This window comes from Fundulus heteroclitus, chromosome 12 (assembly GCF_011125445.2).
Source record: "Fundulus heteroclitus isolate FHET01 chromosome 12, MU-UCD_Fhet_4.1, whole genome shotgun sequence".
Lineage (NCBI taxonomy): Eukaryota > Metazoa > Chordata > Actinopteri > Cyprinodontiformes > Fundulidae > Fundulus > Fundulus heteroclitus.
The window spans coordinates 37500666-37516605 of NC_046372.1; the positions used below are offsets into that span (position 1 = coordinate 37500666).

A 15940-nucleotide genomic window follows, 5' to 3' on the forward strand; every position below is an offset into this window, starting at 1 on the left:
ATAGTGTGACTATCTAACCGTTGGCAGCGAGCGAGCTAAAGTTGCCATCTGCTCTACCAGTGCTAAACTAAAGGGTCTGTTTCAGTTGTGTTAAGGAGTCTGGGCTGCACTTGATTAGCCCTGCTTAAAAATCTGAATGATTTATACCGATCAACCGTGAAGTGGAAATGTCTACACCTGAGCGAACGTTTTTCAAAAAGATGTTGGGATTTGTAAAAACCATTAGCCTGTTTGTGAACGCATAAAATGAACATTTTCCAACAAATAAATGGAGTTTTATGTTTTAACAAAAATACTAAAAAAAAAAAAAGTTCTCTTGTTCGTGTCATCATACATCTGTGTGTTTTCCTGTGAGCTGCGTGTTGCACTCCGAAAATAAACATTTAAATTTTTTTTACACATTTTATGTTTGTTGTCCCTATTACCTAGTTTTACCGAACAAACCAGAATCATTTCCTCTCTCTTTCTTAAAAAAACCCCAAGAGAAACAGCACCCGAGTCCAGCGCTGAAGATCTAGGAGATACATCTCTATACTGCAAAAAACGGATCTAAAAATAAGTAAAATGTTCTTAAAGTTAGTGTATTTGTCCTTGATTTGAGCAGGTAAATAAGATTATTTGCCAACGGAATGAGTATTTTGACCCCTAAAATAAGATAGACATCCTGCACTTGAAATAAGATGATGGAGATGAGTTATTCCTATTTTAAGTGCAGAAATCTTATTCCATAGGCAAATCATCTTATTTACCTGCTCAAATCAAGGACAAATACACTAATTTTAAGAACATTTTACTTATTTTTAGGTCCATTTTTGCAGAAAATGCATGTAGATGGAGATTGAGTATAGAAGTCAGGACATTAATTAGTCAGCTAGTCTTGATGTATATTGATGGTAGTGCTAAACCTTCACCCTTCCCACTGTAAAGCATTAGCTATAGATAAGATAGAAGGGAAAGGTTCACGGGTTCAAGTTATAAAATATAAATCAGTTGTTTTTATTATCCCTACAAGCGCAGACAATTGTTGACTTTTTCAGTCTGAATGATGTAAAACAGGACCCTGACCTTTTTATGCTTTTTAGGGTAAGAAAAAAAAAACAACAACTTTGTTTTTGTAAATACATGAAAATGAAGCCGGTTAGCAAGTGGTTTATGCGTGTTTATTGTCTGTGAGCGTTTCACTGCTGAGGTCTTGGCCGAGCAAAAGAAAAGGCCAAGCAAGCATGAGCCTCCTTCGCCAGGGCCCTTCTGTAATGAGGCTCCAGGGAGATAAATCCTTATGAGACCTGACAGGGAGCTGCATTCCTAGGCTGAGTCCTGGCAGCCCCTCCTCACATGAGCGCTGCTCTCTAGGGCGCTGCTTTATAAACTTCTCATGTTTTTCCTCGAATCTTGTTCCTGAATCTGTTTGCCCGTTTTTGCTTCATTCGCTTCCCAATTCTTCCTCGTTTAACGTCAGCCGCTCTTCCTAAGGAGGGTATGTTAAATCTGAAATGTAGGGTAATGCTCATGACAAAAGACAAACGCGACAGTTGTATGGAGGAGTCTAAATAAAGTAAAAAGAAATGCCCCCGTCTTTACCAGGTTGGAAGTGGGGAAGGACTTCCAGTTTCCTGGATGTCTGTTCTATATATGACCCTCCAGTCACCGTAGATTATACATCTATGATCCTATTCTGTTCAAATCCGATCAAGCTGCGCGCAGGGATTCATGTAATGTGCTCAGTGGCAGTCTCATCATCAGCCGCTGATAAGTAGTCCGCGGAATGACGAGGGAGGTGCGGTGCCGAATTCACAGATTGTGTCCTCAAGATACCGCCTCTGACCTAAAATATCAATTCACTATACTTCAATATGAGTTACGGAAATGCAACTTAATAACTTGGTTTTGCGGCTTAACAATCTGACTATGTGACACGCACACACATACAAAACACACAAAAAAGATTGAATGAGAAAAAAATGCATTGAGGAAATTGTTTTGGGATTATGAACAATAAGGTTGTTCATCAGTCAGTTTATAACATTGTTGTGCAGCGACTTGTGGTTAAGCTTAAGAGATCGGAGCTTTTTCTGTAACTTATTTTTTTTGCTAATCTGCTTCGTAAAGTTTCTGTTCAGTTTAGTCCCAGCTAGAGGTAAAACCTAGAGATGCACCGATCCGATACCCAGATTGGATATTGGCTCCGATATTGACTAATCAGTCGATTCTTTATTAATATTACTATACACAGCAATGCAGTTACAGTGATCTTGTCACTTTAATTCGATGTTTGCAACGCCGGTTACGTCGTCACGCTGAGCAAACGCAGAGCAACACGGAGCAAGTGCCGGACCGAGCCAAGTCTGCTATTTGGAAACATTTCACACTTGATACGCCAATAAGTCCGACAACAACAACGGGAAAATTGTGAGGGGTGGTGATAAAGTCAAATAAAGGCAAATCCAGCACAAACATGGCAACAGTAGCATCAGCTCGGTATCTGGTATCGGCCCATATGCCTAGCCAAGGTATCTGTATCGTATGGGATCAGGAAAAGACTGGATTGGTGCATCTCTAGTTAATAACGGGCTTTTATCGTATAGTTTACCGGTATCGTGAAAAATATTGTATCCTGATAAGAAGTTCAACACATCGTGACGACAAATTCCTGTTGATGTCTGAAAAGCCCAAAAACACAGTGCTGTCGGGATTTGTTACTTTACCTGTTTTCTCCACTGTTGGTTATGTGATCATCAATAAAAATCAATAAATTCAAACACATGATTAAATGGAGTTACTGTGGGCTGTTTACTCTTAAAGATTGCGCGTCTTTATGTAACCGGTGTGCTGTTCCCAAACGGGTAGCAGTTTTTAACAGCAGTAATTATCTGTGTTTCCTGGACGATGATTGCTGCGACACGTATAGCCATACAGTTGCCTAAAAAAAAGAATGCAAAGAAGTTATTATTATATTAACGAAAAACTAAATAAAGGTATAAAAAAGAAAGTCCATACTGCCTTGTTTATTTAATGCATCAGCCTATGTTTCAGGAGGAAAAGCTGTAATGCTCCTTGTTCTGGGACGGGGCTTCACCATCAAACCTACTTTGTCTTGAAAGAATGACAAGCGTATACATTTCCATTGTCCCCCGGTGCCTTTACCATCCAGGTTCTGAAAGCCGTCTGCCCTGAACCGTCTGCTGGTGTGCAGCTTCAGATCACCAGGGACTATGGGAATCTACTTTTCTTTCTCTTTATGTGTTCCGTTCGGATGATCTTCATGCTAAAGCATTTTCAGGGTTGATTGTTAAATATCGCTATCACCCTGGAGGCCACCGCCCATCACTGCTTCTTTTTAGCCCTCTTGACTTTTTCTCACGTTTAGGTTTTTGATCATGTTGCCGTTCGGCCTTTATAAATGTTAGGCTGTACGCATGCCCCATTTCTTTCTGCTAATTTTTTGCATATATGTGTTTCCCCCTGCCACTGCCCATTGTTGTTCATTTATTTTGCTCTGCATTAGATACTTTCATAGCACATTGCTTTGAGTTTTCTGTGCTGAAGCCTCGATGCCTTCGCTGATCTACATAGATTTGTCCCTTTGACATCCTTCCCATTCTGTTTGTATTTGCTCCTGATGGCAGACCCAGCGTCTCTTTCCACTTTCCTTCTTTACGTAGTTTTCTGATTCGTCTCATCGTTTCAGCCAGAGGCATGTTTGCTGGCAACCAGCCGGCTGCAACAGCTTTCAAAGGTGTGCAAACGCTCCCTTTGAACTTCAGACTTAACTACATAATTAGACTTGTACAGGTATTTGTTTAGGAAATGAAAATTACAGGCTGATTCCGTACACAGTGCTTAAATGTCATATCTATTTTTGTCTCGCTCTTTGTTTTAAATCCCCTTTTGCTATAAACTAAAATAGCTGACTGAATATTGTCAGAAAGTTTTTATTACATATATATTGCCAGGATTGTAATCTGCAAATCCATCTTCATTGAGTTTTAAGTCAAAGTGAGAAGAATTCTGGATTCTCTGCTTTAAAAAGAAAGATACCTGCATAAAACAGTCTGTATAATATGTTTTGTTTATCAGACATGTATCATCCTTAGTTGTGAAATTGTCTTGAGTAAATTACAATAGTGTTTCAGCACTGAGTTAATTCAGAAAGTTAACATTGTGCTGCTTCATTTTTGGGCGGTTGCAAAGAGTTTTCTTCTACTTAGCTTTGCAGTTAAGCTTAATACGAGCAGCCAGCTTCTGTCTCTCTTAATCTTTCTCTTATTTATCCATCTTTCTGTCTCCTTTTATGTTTCTGTCTCTATAATGTAGCTTTATACAAGGTTATATTTTGAAGGCAACCTGCCTCTATTTCTTCCTACTTCCTGACTGAATGAAATTCTCTTTAAATATAGGTCTGCTGCCAGAGTTTAGAATATTTTTGACCGTAACTTAATTAATATTAATTTTATTACATTCGGGATTTGTTTCTGACAAATCTAGAAACAAATCTAGTGACTTTTCTCTGTGCTTTTGGCGATCTGCCTACCATTACTGTCTCATGACAACTGCTAGAGCTGTGTGGGGTCACCCTATTCCCTCAGTGATGTCTCACAGGCACAGGCAGCTACCTCGTCCTGAAAAGCCCTGCAAGCAGTCAGAGCAACGAGAGCAGAGAGGAGACCTGCTCTGTTTTCACATTGCAAATGTATAATGCAAAGCTGCTGATGATTCTGCCCTGGATTACAAAGCTGGATATTAATATAAGAAATATAGCTTTTAATATAGTTTCCTTTTTCCGCCCCCTCTGAAACTGTTGCACTAATTACCTGATTACCACACACTTTGAATCTTTTTGCTCAATGTGTGTGCGCCTCTGATCACGATGTTTCTGCTAAAATTAGATGTACATAGTGTGGATTCAGGCAGCGCATACAAATTTATACACTATTTCATAAAGTAATGTCAACGGATCCTGCTTTTCAGTGAGATTTTAACCACAGTGAAGTTGAAGTTACACAAGTGAAGCCTTTTCTTAGATGTATACTTAAACTAGCTCATTGTGTAAAACCACTAGCAGCAAACATTTTGGTATTTTTTTCCCCATGGTTTACAAAGGCAGGGCCTACCATCTTGTATTATAAGCATGTTTCCCAGCTTGTATTTAATTGCGCTCTGAATTTAGGTCAACTCTTAAGGTAACATGGTAGGAAAAAAAGTATGTTTAAAAAAAATCTCTCTGGAATTTTTTTTCCCACAACGAAAGGAGACAAACAAACGATTAATCGGAAGTGGTATAATAAAATCTGAGATTTTGTTTTTAACCCACATCGCTCAGCCCTAGTCTAGTATACCATTCATCACTCCAGTGCTAATGATGAGGGAATGTGCTGATGGCGCCTTCGTGACCGACACTTATTGATGATTTAACTTTAAGTAGAGCTAAAAAAAAGCTGAAGCTTCAGTACCCATTTCAAAGGTCATTTTCTGCTTAATAGGGTCATATTGTGTTGGATTTGGACTCGGTTAAAAACGTCAGCTTTTTTTTTTTTCTTTTTTGTGGGTTTGGTCGGTTGAATGGCGAGGTGCAGCTTTTAGAGCTGGGCTGTGGAAGCTACCCGGTCGCACCAGACAGAGATGTGATTTAGTGTTTATGTCAGTGGAATTCAAGTGTCGTTTGAAGTGTGCCTCCTGCTCTTCTTGGCAGGCTGGAAGCTGTCTGTGTGCTCTGTGCTAGTATTTCCACAGCCATTCCTAAAATGGAGCGAGGGGTGGGGGGAGGGGGGAGGGGGAGTAAGTGGATAAAATATTGGCTCGCACCGCTGAAGGCTGAGGCCCTCCGCTATGTGGAAGAGAAGAGAGCAGAGAAGGAGAGCCGAGCAGCAGAGTGAGGTGAGCGAGTTCATTCGCTGCGCTGGCTGGGAGCCATCGACTAGCCTGTGGGTGTCTGTAGCGGTGCCAGTTCATGTGTTTAGCCTCTTGTCTGGAAGGTCCCATTCCACCTCAAGGTGGATGTCAAATTTCTCTCATTGTGTTGATGCTTTCAATTTAATTCCGTTTTTTTTTTTTTTTTCTCCCCTTCTTTTTTTTCTAGTCTTGCATAGATCTTGTGACTGCATTAAGGCTTGTTTTCTTCTTCTTTATGGGAACTTCTCTGGGCTGGATTGTTATCAAAGAGCAGCTTTCGACAAGGATTTTCTTTTGTCACCCTTCATTTTTCCTTTATGTTCTTTACAAATGAGACTTTTTTTGCATGAGTATAAGCTGCTTTTTTTTTTTTTTGTTTCACTTTCCCACATCTAACTGCCCCTGAAGACGTGTGCACTTGTCTCAAGAAAAGATTTGAAGCAGAGTTTAGACTACCAAGCAGCACAAAGGATGTCCTTTTTCTTTAGTTTGTGTGAGACTTTGAGTAGTGTTTCTCCCGTCTCACGGCCTCTAGGAGCCCATGTTTACAGAGCTCCTCTGTGTCTTAAAGCCAGAGCCATGTTCAGCCTTTCGTAATGGAGCCCTTTGCGTAACTGCAATCAAGTGACACTTTGTGTCTGTGACAGTTGAGCAGGAAGGAAGGGTAAATAGAGCCCCACTTTGTGCTTAAAAAAACCTGTCGAGTAGACTGAAACAACAGCAACTTGCACATGAGCACCCTAACCTTTGCATGTTATCTGATCCTATACTATAAAAACTTCTCGAGGAGGGTATTATGCAATATGTCCCAGTTGGTAAACCTTAAAGAAGTCACTGTGAGGAAATTTGACCTACTATACGAGTAGCTGATAGCCTTAATATGGTTATATTAGAATAAAAGGGAATTCAGAAATACCTTTATTGTCCCACAATGCAGAATTTGGGTGTGACGACGATGTAATATGTATTAAAAAGCTAATTTATAGTTATTAGAAAAGATAGCTAATATTTTATTGATTTATATTTAATGTATAGTTTTTTTTTCTCTGCATTGAACCATCCACTACTAACTACTCCTTGATTATTACTTTTATTATAATTCTTGTTATTATTATTGTTGTTTATCTACCTTTAACTTGTACATGTTAGACAGTTCTAGGATTGTCACGATACTAAAATTCCAAACTCGATATCGATAAACACCAGGAAAATAATCAATACTCACTATCATTTTCGATGCCGCGGGGATAAAAAAAAAAGACCAATAATTAATGGCCTAAAAAGTATTTTATTAACATGAAAAACTCACCTTTTTTAGTCTCAACGTGGAACATGCTTTCCCAACAGAATTAAAAATGCTACTTAAATGAGTGTGTAAATAAATAACCCAAATACAACACATGCCTAGTCGCGTGCTAGCCACAGCTAATCACACATTAATGCAGACCACTGGTTGTGCTAACATCAGTAGTATATTTAAGGTATTACATTAAATAATGAATGTAACTTTAATTTATTAATCAGAATTCATCATGAAGAACATTTCACAATAGTGAAGTTTTCTGAGACATTGAATTTTGGGTTTTTGTCATCTCCAAGACATGTTTATTGAAATTACAAGGAATTAAAAGTTTAGATATTTCACTCTGTGTGAAGAATCTATAATTGTATAAGTTTCACTTTCTGGAATTTGTGACAAAAAATATTGGAACTGGTTCACGATTTTCTAATTTTGTGTAGCTGTACTTGTATACCAGGAAAAAAACTATTTATTTTTGAGCACATGGGGACGTTCTGCTTTCCATCAAAACTGGAAATATTTATCATAATAAAAACATTGAAACATTGTTTATATTTAAACATATTTTTATGTTTAAACAGCTTAAGTAAGTACAGCAAAAGTCTAGCAAATTCTGAGGTACGTGTATAGATATTGGAAAACATGAACTTATAGTTTTTGGTTGAATGAAACAAATTCTCCTCCTCTTCAGGTAAACCCAGTATGACTTCTGTCAGACCAAAGCAACGTCCTGCTATGGCACTCAGAGGGGTGGAGAAATACATGATAAATGATACTCTGGGAATGTTAACTTTACGTTGTGAACAAGAAGATAGGAGCATACCATTAGAAACATACAGATTTACAGGTGTTAACCCATTCCATATTGGGAACCTCTAGGCCACTGTGTAGTGTGGATTATTATTCCTTTTTTTGAATAATGCTACTGTACAAAATAATAAGCAGTTCAGTTTCATATATTTTACCATGAATTAAACAATCTTATTGTCAATCTGACTTGAATTTATTGTACAATTGAAAAGGCCACGAGTCGATCAATATCTCAGTATTTAAATCTCTGTCAGAGATAAGGACATGTAGCTCAAGCTCTGAGGAAAAGTCGCCTGGGGTTTCAGCTTGAATCTTGGTACAAATGTATTACTAGTCAAACTAATCCATATTTACAAGTATTTACTGATGAGTAACATAAATAACAATCAAGATTGATTAAAACAAGCGGCAAAAACACATTTACTACTTCTACGGTTCCGATTTAAAAGCAGCTCTGGTAAAAGTAATGAATGAACCTTCGGCTACTTATCATTCATCCAAGAGCTTTCAGGTTTTTCTCTCAACCCTGTGTGTGTTAACCTTTTGTTATTATCTATTTAGCTTTCAAAGCCTGTGGAATGGCAGAAAAGAGAAAAAAAGTCTGTCCAATAATATCTGTGGCCTTGAATCTCAGTGTGTTCAGTAATGTGAGCAACCCGACCTGGATAGTAGAATATTCAGTCGGTTGGCTGCCAGCGGGCTCCAGTATCAACCCAGCGTCCAGCATTCTCAATCTCCAGTGCAGGTGTTTGGACCGTGGGCCGTGTTTAGGGCCGCGGCAGCCTTTTTTCTTAAGGATGAGAAGGGTTCAAACATTCAGAGATTCTTTATTGTCACCGTGCGTTATCGTGGTGAAATTTCTTTTTGGCCACCCTGACTCAGAATGCACATAATGAAGGCAAACAAACAAACAGGCAACGAATAAGGGTCACAGTGTTTTTCTTTGTTTTGTTTTTTTTTCACTGCGTTCAAGAGAGATTAAAAAATAAAAGGATGATTCAAAAGTTTGTATGAACTAGTTCTCCTTCACGAGTCACAGATAAATAATGTAATACGGTGCTTATTGTGCAATGATGATTTGAGGCTTCATTTACAGAAATGTGTATTTAGATATTCAGAGATGATAGCGTCCACGTAGGCAGTAACATTAAGGTGATTGTAACGTATGGCGGGCTATTAACAGTGGGGTGATTTAAAGCTTTGGACTGCAGTCTCCCATCAGGGGGCGATTGCCCTCACAGCTCTTAGGAAGAAGCTGTTTTTAAGTTTATTTGTTTTGGCTTTGATGCTTCTGAAGCATTTACCTGATGGGAGAGGGGCAAGCAGCGCATTGCCTGGGTGGGTGGGATCAGTGGAGATGCGTCTGGCCCTTCTTTGGACACGTTCTGCATAAATTGTATCTAGATCCTGCACACGGCATCCCACAATCCCCAAATGGCCAAATCTTGTTCATATCAAAATGTAAAATGGTCCCTTTTTATCCCGTCTGGCAGGAATGAAACAGACAGAACTGACTAACACAAACAGGGGTTTTTCCTTTTGATTTTGGGCACCAGTGATCGAAGGATTCTGAAAATGACCCGTTCTTGTTGAATGGCAAGGGCTGGGACGAAGTAGTGAACTGGACTGTCTAACTAACCTCAACATGGAAGATGTGCATCACTCAAAATGAGCTGGGAGGTCCTTGCACATTAAATATTTGCACATTCCAGTCCGACTTTATTTCTAAAGCTCTTCAGAATCAAACAGACCAAAGTGTTGTACAGATTAAAAGCAAATATAACAACATGCATACGAATAAGATACAGTAGAACATACAAAACTCAACCTTAAACCAACACCCTATTGGGTTTTAAAAGCCTGTGAAGATAGGTGTCTTTTTAAAAGAGGGTGACCACTCTGTACAATGTGCAGTGGTAGGCTATTCCAAAGCTTAAGACCATTCAAAGACTTAAAAACAACAATTTAAAAAAAAGAATCCTAAAATGAACCGGCAACCAGTGCAGTGAGTTTAAAATGGTCGAAATGTGTGCAGATCTGTGCGTGATGCTCAAAATATACGTGCACCACCACTTTGTACCCAAAACACACATTCAGACGTGAAACTCATCATAGCAAACCTCAATCCATGGTCCTGTTGCAAAACAAATTACTGCAGATTACACCGTGCAAGGCCCAAGAGGGGAATAATGTCACACATTTAGGGTCGCATTATGCTACAGCTATCTGTCGTCATGGAAACCATGCGGTCTTCTCGTAGCGACCTCGTCGGCGCTTCTTCCGCGCCCCACACAGTAATCTCCCCCATGCGCTTGTCTAGGAAGGAGGATGTCTGCAAACAGTAACTCTCTGGCTGATTACCATGGTGTTTATTTCAGAGAAGGTGAAGCTGGCTCCCAGTGGCGGCACCTTTCTCAGCAACGGCTTTTTGCGCGTAGCTGGCAAATCGAGCTGGTTTTGTGTGTCGCCACGTTTTCTAGGAGCCGGTTGCCACGAAGTCTAAATAAGAAGCACACAACCGTGTGCATTTGCTGCAATCTGTTCAGCCTTGTCTGCTTTAAACTCTCCTGCCTCCAGAATGAACCACAGATGTTTCGGTGTCTCTTAGAAAGTAAGCGCTTCTGTTAACTCGTTTCTTACACACTTCACTGATAGCTGACAATGTAGCAACCTCTTAGTAGCAACTTCCACACTGAAGAGTTCTGCGCTTACCTGGACCTGTTTGTGTTTAGGTGTGGTGCAATGTTTATTTGCAAAAAGAGAGGAAATGTCAAGTAGGTTAAAAGAAAGCCTGCAGTGGTTTATGTGCAATTGTGAAAAACCTGAAGCACACAAACCTCTATCCTGGCTTTGATTGTTTTTATGTTTTTTTTAGGAAGCTTCTGCAACAACCAGGAAAGTCAGAGCCATTAATCTCTCATACCAATGTTACAATTCAATTCAGTTTTATTTATCAAGGCACTTTCCAAAGTTGGATTCAATCAAATCATTCAGACAGATTGGTCAAAAAGTTTCCTCTCTAAGGAAAACTAGCAGATTGCATTGAGTCTTGACAAGCAGCATTCACTCCTCCTGAAGAAGCGTAGAGCCACAGGGAGAGTCGTCTGCATTGTCCATGGCTTTGCAGCAATCCCTCATACTGAGCAAGCATGAAGCGACAGTGGAGAGGAAAACTCCCCATTAACGGGAAGGAAAACCTCCAGCAGAACCAGAACCAGGCTCAGTGTGAACGATCATCTTCATGAAGACAGAGCAGAGACACAAAAAGCACCGAAGCAAACACTGATCCAGGAACCCTTTCTATGTTATATGGTAACGGAAGATGATTTTACCTCCTGGTCAGAACGCCAGACCAGGTGTGCCTACTATGAAGAGAAAAATGACAGAGCTAAAAGTTAAAATAACAACAAACAATGCAAATTGGAGGACAGTAGGAGAACTCAGCAGAGTGAGAAAAATAGATCTTGATGTCCTCCAGCAGCCTATAGCAGCATAAGACAGAGTAGGGCTGGACGATATAGAAGAAAAAGAAATAGGCATCATATTGATCGATATTGATAATAATCCACAAATTCAAAACATATATTGTAAGTGCAGCCCTGGCCATTTTATGCTGTTGCTTCATGACCAATTTTCTAGATACAAAACACTGACTTCTAACTCAACCCTTTATTCAACCAACTTTTTACCAAAACTGCACGTAATATGTTGTTATTGAATTCTCGTCCGGCCCTCCTACAGAGGTAGGCCAGGATAACCTAAGACACTCTAACTATAAGCTTTCTCCAAAAGGAAAGTTTTAAGCCTAGTCTTAAGTGATTGAAGAGGGCATGAAGGGCATATATTGGTGGCTACACCTTTAGTTTCACGATTCGATGATTGAAAATACGGGTGTGTGAGAATATTTTCAGGCATTTTAGTCTTCGTATAATGGGGCCGGTTTCATAGATTTGAAAGTGGAAAGTGGAAATAAAGTGTCCCAGGTTGACATTGTCATCCAACAAGTGAGTGAAGGCTGAATTGGGAGTGGCGGGCTTTTCTGTCACCGGGCAAAGCCGCAGTGCACTCAGAACACTTGGCTATGCTGTCAAGATTTCAGCAAGTTGGTCTTTTGGTCCATATTTCTGTCACCCTGCCTCCTGTTGTGCGCCTCACATGCCACCGAAACCTGAGAGGGGAGAGAGAGAGAGAGGCGTCGCTGGTCAGAGGATGAAAGAAATGACAGGAATCCCTATTTCTCTGTTGGCAGGAGCACCTGGGACACATCACAAGTGCTGATCAGCCCGGTACTACTATTGAATGCACGTCTGCCCAGGAGTGTCACTGTGCCGAGCTGGACGGTTGTGCTTTTAGTGAAATTTAACGCAGTGTTTTAAAAGTTAACTGGGATAAAAATGTTCTTCGGCTTGATTCAGTTTTCAGAACATTAGTCGTGGGATCGTATGCTGGTTATAACGGAGCAGTAATGCTGAGGGTGTGCAGTTAAGTTCAGCTTCTGTGTGCCACATTTTTCCCAAGCTGAGGTAAAGCAAGTGAATTTCATCATAAATGAATCAGCAGACCAACACGCAAACTAAAAAATGCGTGGTTTAAAATCTGGATACAAATTTTTATCCATACCCTTTTTTCTATGCAGAGATGGTGCATAAGCAAAGCCGGGAGACATTTTTAAACCGTGAATACTCATTAGCGGGATGTATCGGGACCTTTTCTGGTAGAAAGGAACACAGGTTCAAGCAAATGGTGTCCTGCTGCTGTTTTTGGGGGTATAGATGCAATTGCAAATTACAACCCAGCGTGCAGTTCAGTAAATGTTGTTTTGAGAAGCCTGTTGTTCAAAAGCATTGTTCGAAATCGAGTTACTTCCTGTATATGTTTTATTACAGAATATAGATGTTAATTTTAATCCGTAGAGCGGAAGCAAACTCTCATTTCATACATAATACAGAAAATATGGCATTGGCAAATCTCTTACAGTAATCGATGTTTATGTGTGTGTGCATCAACTGCAGTGAGACGCCACTGCAATCATAATATTGCACGCAGGGATATTGCCTTGAGGACATATTTATTAGCAATATAGTGTGTAGCCTTTATGTTGATTTGAACTGAGGTGGAGAGTGTAATACTTTCCCCCTGTCCTTTTTATTATAGAGAAAAAATGGTTAAAAAGCATGGCAGGCACGTGAGGTAAAAGCCTACAGTTCACTAGTATTTATAAGCGTTAGTCGAACACTGCCTCAACAAGAAAATTGACAAGATATTGACACAAATCCATGTTTCTTCTTATGGATTTGTTTAGTGCCTTACTCTTTGTGTTTTCAAAGACCTTTTTCTGTAATCTGTTTGTACATTTCGTAACACAGCACCTCTCCCCTTTTTTTTTTTTTTTTTTTTTTTTTTTGTAGACCTTTCAGTCTGCACACTTTGTAGCGTCTTGTAGCGTCTTGCACGTTGTTTCCTCCCTACTCCTCGTAAGTGAACGTCTCTGTCCGTTAACCCTGGTATAGTAAGAGTTAGATGTCTGGCACTTGTCTTCCTACTCCACCTTCGTCTTACCCTATTGTTCCAAGTGTGTTAAAGGTTAGAGCCTGGATAATTATTGTCTTTGACACTGCCTGACCGTAAATCCACCCTGGTTTGGATGATCGGGAGTAAGAAATTTCAGATTTGCTTGCTTGTATTCGGGGCCGTCTCTCCTATCTGGCCAGGAGCCATTTACATCTCCTTTGAATGCTTTCAGTAGTTTTAAAGGTAGCTGCTTGACGTGGCGGATCTCTCTCTGTATGCGGGCGTGCAGTTTGAGGACAGTGGGCCATTCATTGGGCATGGGGGGGAGGGAGGGGGGGGGCACAACAGGTGCAGGGACTCAGTCCTCTATCTTAGAAGCGGTGGAAGTAGCGGTGGTGGAGGGCTGATGGCTCTCTGATATCCAGTGTAAACAGTCACGCACACTTAAACCTGGAGCCACTCTGTTGGTGCTTGCCAGGACGCACTGAGATGTTGTTTAACTTCCACACACACTGAAATAGATTTATGGCTTTCAGGTATATCAGCGTCTACAGCGCTTTATCCCGGCCCGCTTGAACTCAACAAGTTTTTCTTTTCCCCCCACACAGGTCGCAGGCTAAAAGACACGGCCGATAATGCGCGGCACCTTCTTCGCGGCCACACCCTCTCCCTGCCTGTAGAGGAAGCGGCTGTGCCAGCATGTCCTCTCATCCCCAGTCCGTGCCGCCAGGCAGGAGAGCTGTGGACGCCAGGCACCTGCACAACCCCGCCACGCTCCCCCTGCAGCTGCAGCGGCCACACACGGTAAGGGGCTTTCTCAGCGGCCTCCAGCGGTACGCGACGTTTGTAGATGGAGCAGAGAGGGGATCCCCCTCCTGGATATCTAGGGAGCAAAGTGGATTTCTAACACACACACTAGGGCTGGGCGATATGGATTAAAAAATAAATCTCCGATTTTATCATACCATATCCGATTAATCGATTTTTTTTCCCCCTCCTTTTTGTTTCATAAAAAGAAATTAAAGAAATTATTTTAAAACCTTGCTTTTTATGTCAAGCATTTCATCAGGGAGTTGACCTGAATTCAAAGTGCAACTACAAACAAGCTGTGACACATGCTTGTAAAACAAGATGGTAGCCGTGCCATTATAAACAATGAAAATATAACAAAACATTTGCTGCTAGTGGTTTTACACATTGAGCTAAGAACAGACTTCACTGCACTTGTGAACATCAAACTAAGTTAAAAAAAAAGTAAATAAGTAAATGAAGTACCTCGTATTATGGTAAAAAAAAAGTTTCCGCTTAACAATATTTTGACAATAATTTTGCCTAAACCAGTGACGTGCGGTGAGGTTCATAGCTGGTGAGGCACTGACGTCATCAGAATCAGATTTGCAAATAGATGCATAGATTGACAGCAGTTTACAGGTTATGTTTCACTTCTGCATCCTTACACATACAAACTGTAGCTCACAAAACACACATTTCCTTAAAAAACAAAACAAAATAAATGTTATTACTGTCTTACCTTTACTTATAAATGAAGTCCATGCGTCGCTCCTTCTGCACAAAAACATCCGTCACTTTGCGGTAGAAGTCCTCCTTATTTTCCTTCAGTTTTAAAAGTCTCTCTGTTTCAATGGAGATCACAGCCAGGGAAGAAAGCCTCCCTTGATCCGTCCTGTTCCTACTGTATGTTTTTAGCCTCTTCAGGGCTGAGAATGACCGCTCCACTGACGCTGTAGTAGCTGAAACCGTGAGCACGAGCTGGAGCAACTTTGTCGCCTCAGGAACAGTCACAACAAGATCCTTCTCGGCCAAAAAGTTGAGAAGCTGTCCAGGAGATTTGCATTCATCCCTCACCGTTTTTGAGCTATACAGTCCAATGAGATCAGCCTTCAGTCTGACAAAGTCAAAAAACTTGGCATACTTTGACAGGCTCTGCAGTTTCGTGTCATCAAAATGTTGTGACATTTCATAGAACTTTGCGCAATCCACCAAACCGAGGAAAGCAAGTTCATCAAAATGGCCAAACCTAGCCTTCATTTGATCGCTGATGTTGTCAAGAATGTTACAGAACAGGTGTCTCCGTTCATCTCTAGCCGAATGTCTGTCTGTACCATCTGTCAAACCAAGTGCGCCGCATTTCTGCTCGAATCGGAGGTAGTAACTGTCAAACTCCAGTCTCATGCGCTCCATGACTGAAACTGTGTCCCGGATGCGCGCAACACAGTATTCAATGTCCGTCACTTTGTTTTGCAGCACTCTGAAAAGTGCGTCGGTCTCATTGAAAATGCCATCAAATGTATGGATAAGAAAGCATGTAGATGCTTTTGACAGCCACCGATCATATCCTGCTGCCATTATCAGCGTGTCATTATCCCAGCTATCGGGATTTTCCATAATGACATTGAACACAGCACGCAG

The 15940-nt window shown here is 40.7% G+C and overlaps 1 protein-coding gene across 1 annotated transcript in view; it reads left to right on the forward strand.

Annotated features, from left to right (window-relative positions):
- The window catches only part of ncor2 (nuclear receptor corepressor 2), a gene marked incomplete in the record, with an annotated part of 132004 nt that overhangs the window by 22290 nt on the left and 93774 nt on the right, over nucleotides 1–15940 (forward strand). Inside the window, 1 exon segment of the mRNA XM_036144553.1 lies at nucleotides 14119–14314. Within this exon segment, the coding sequence (XP_036000446.1) occupies nucleotides 14210–14314 (105 nt within the window).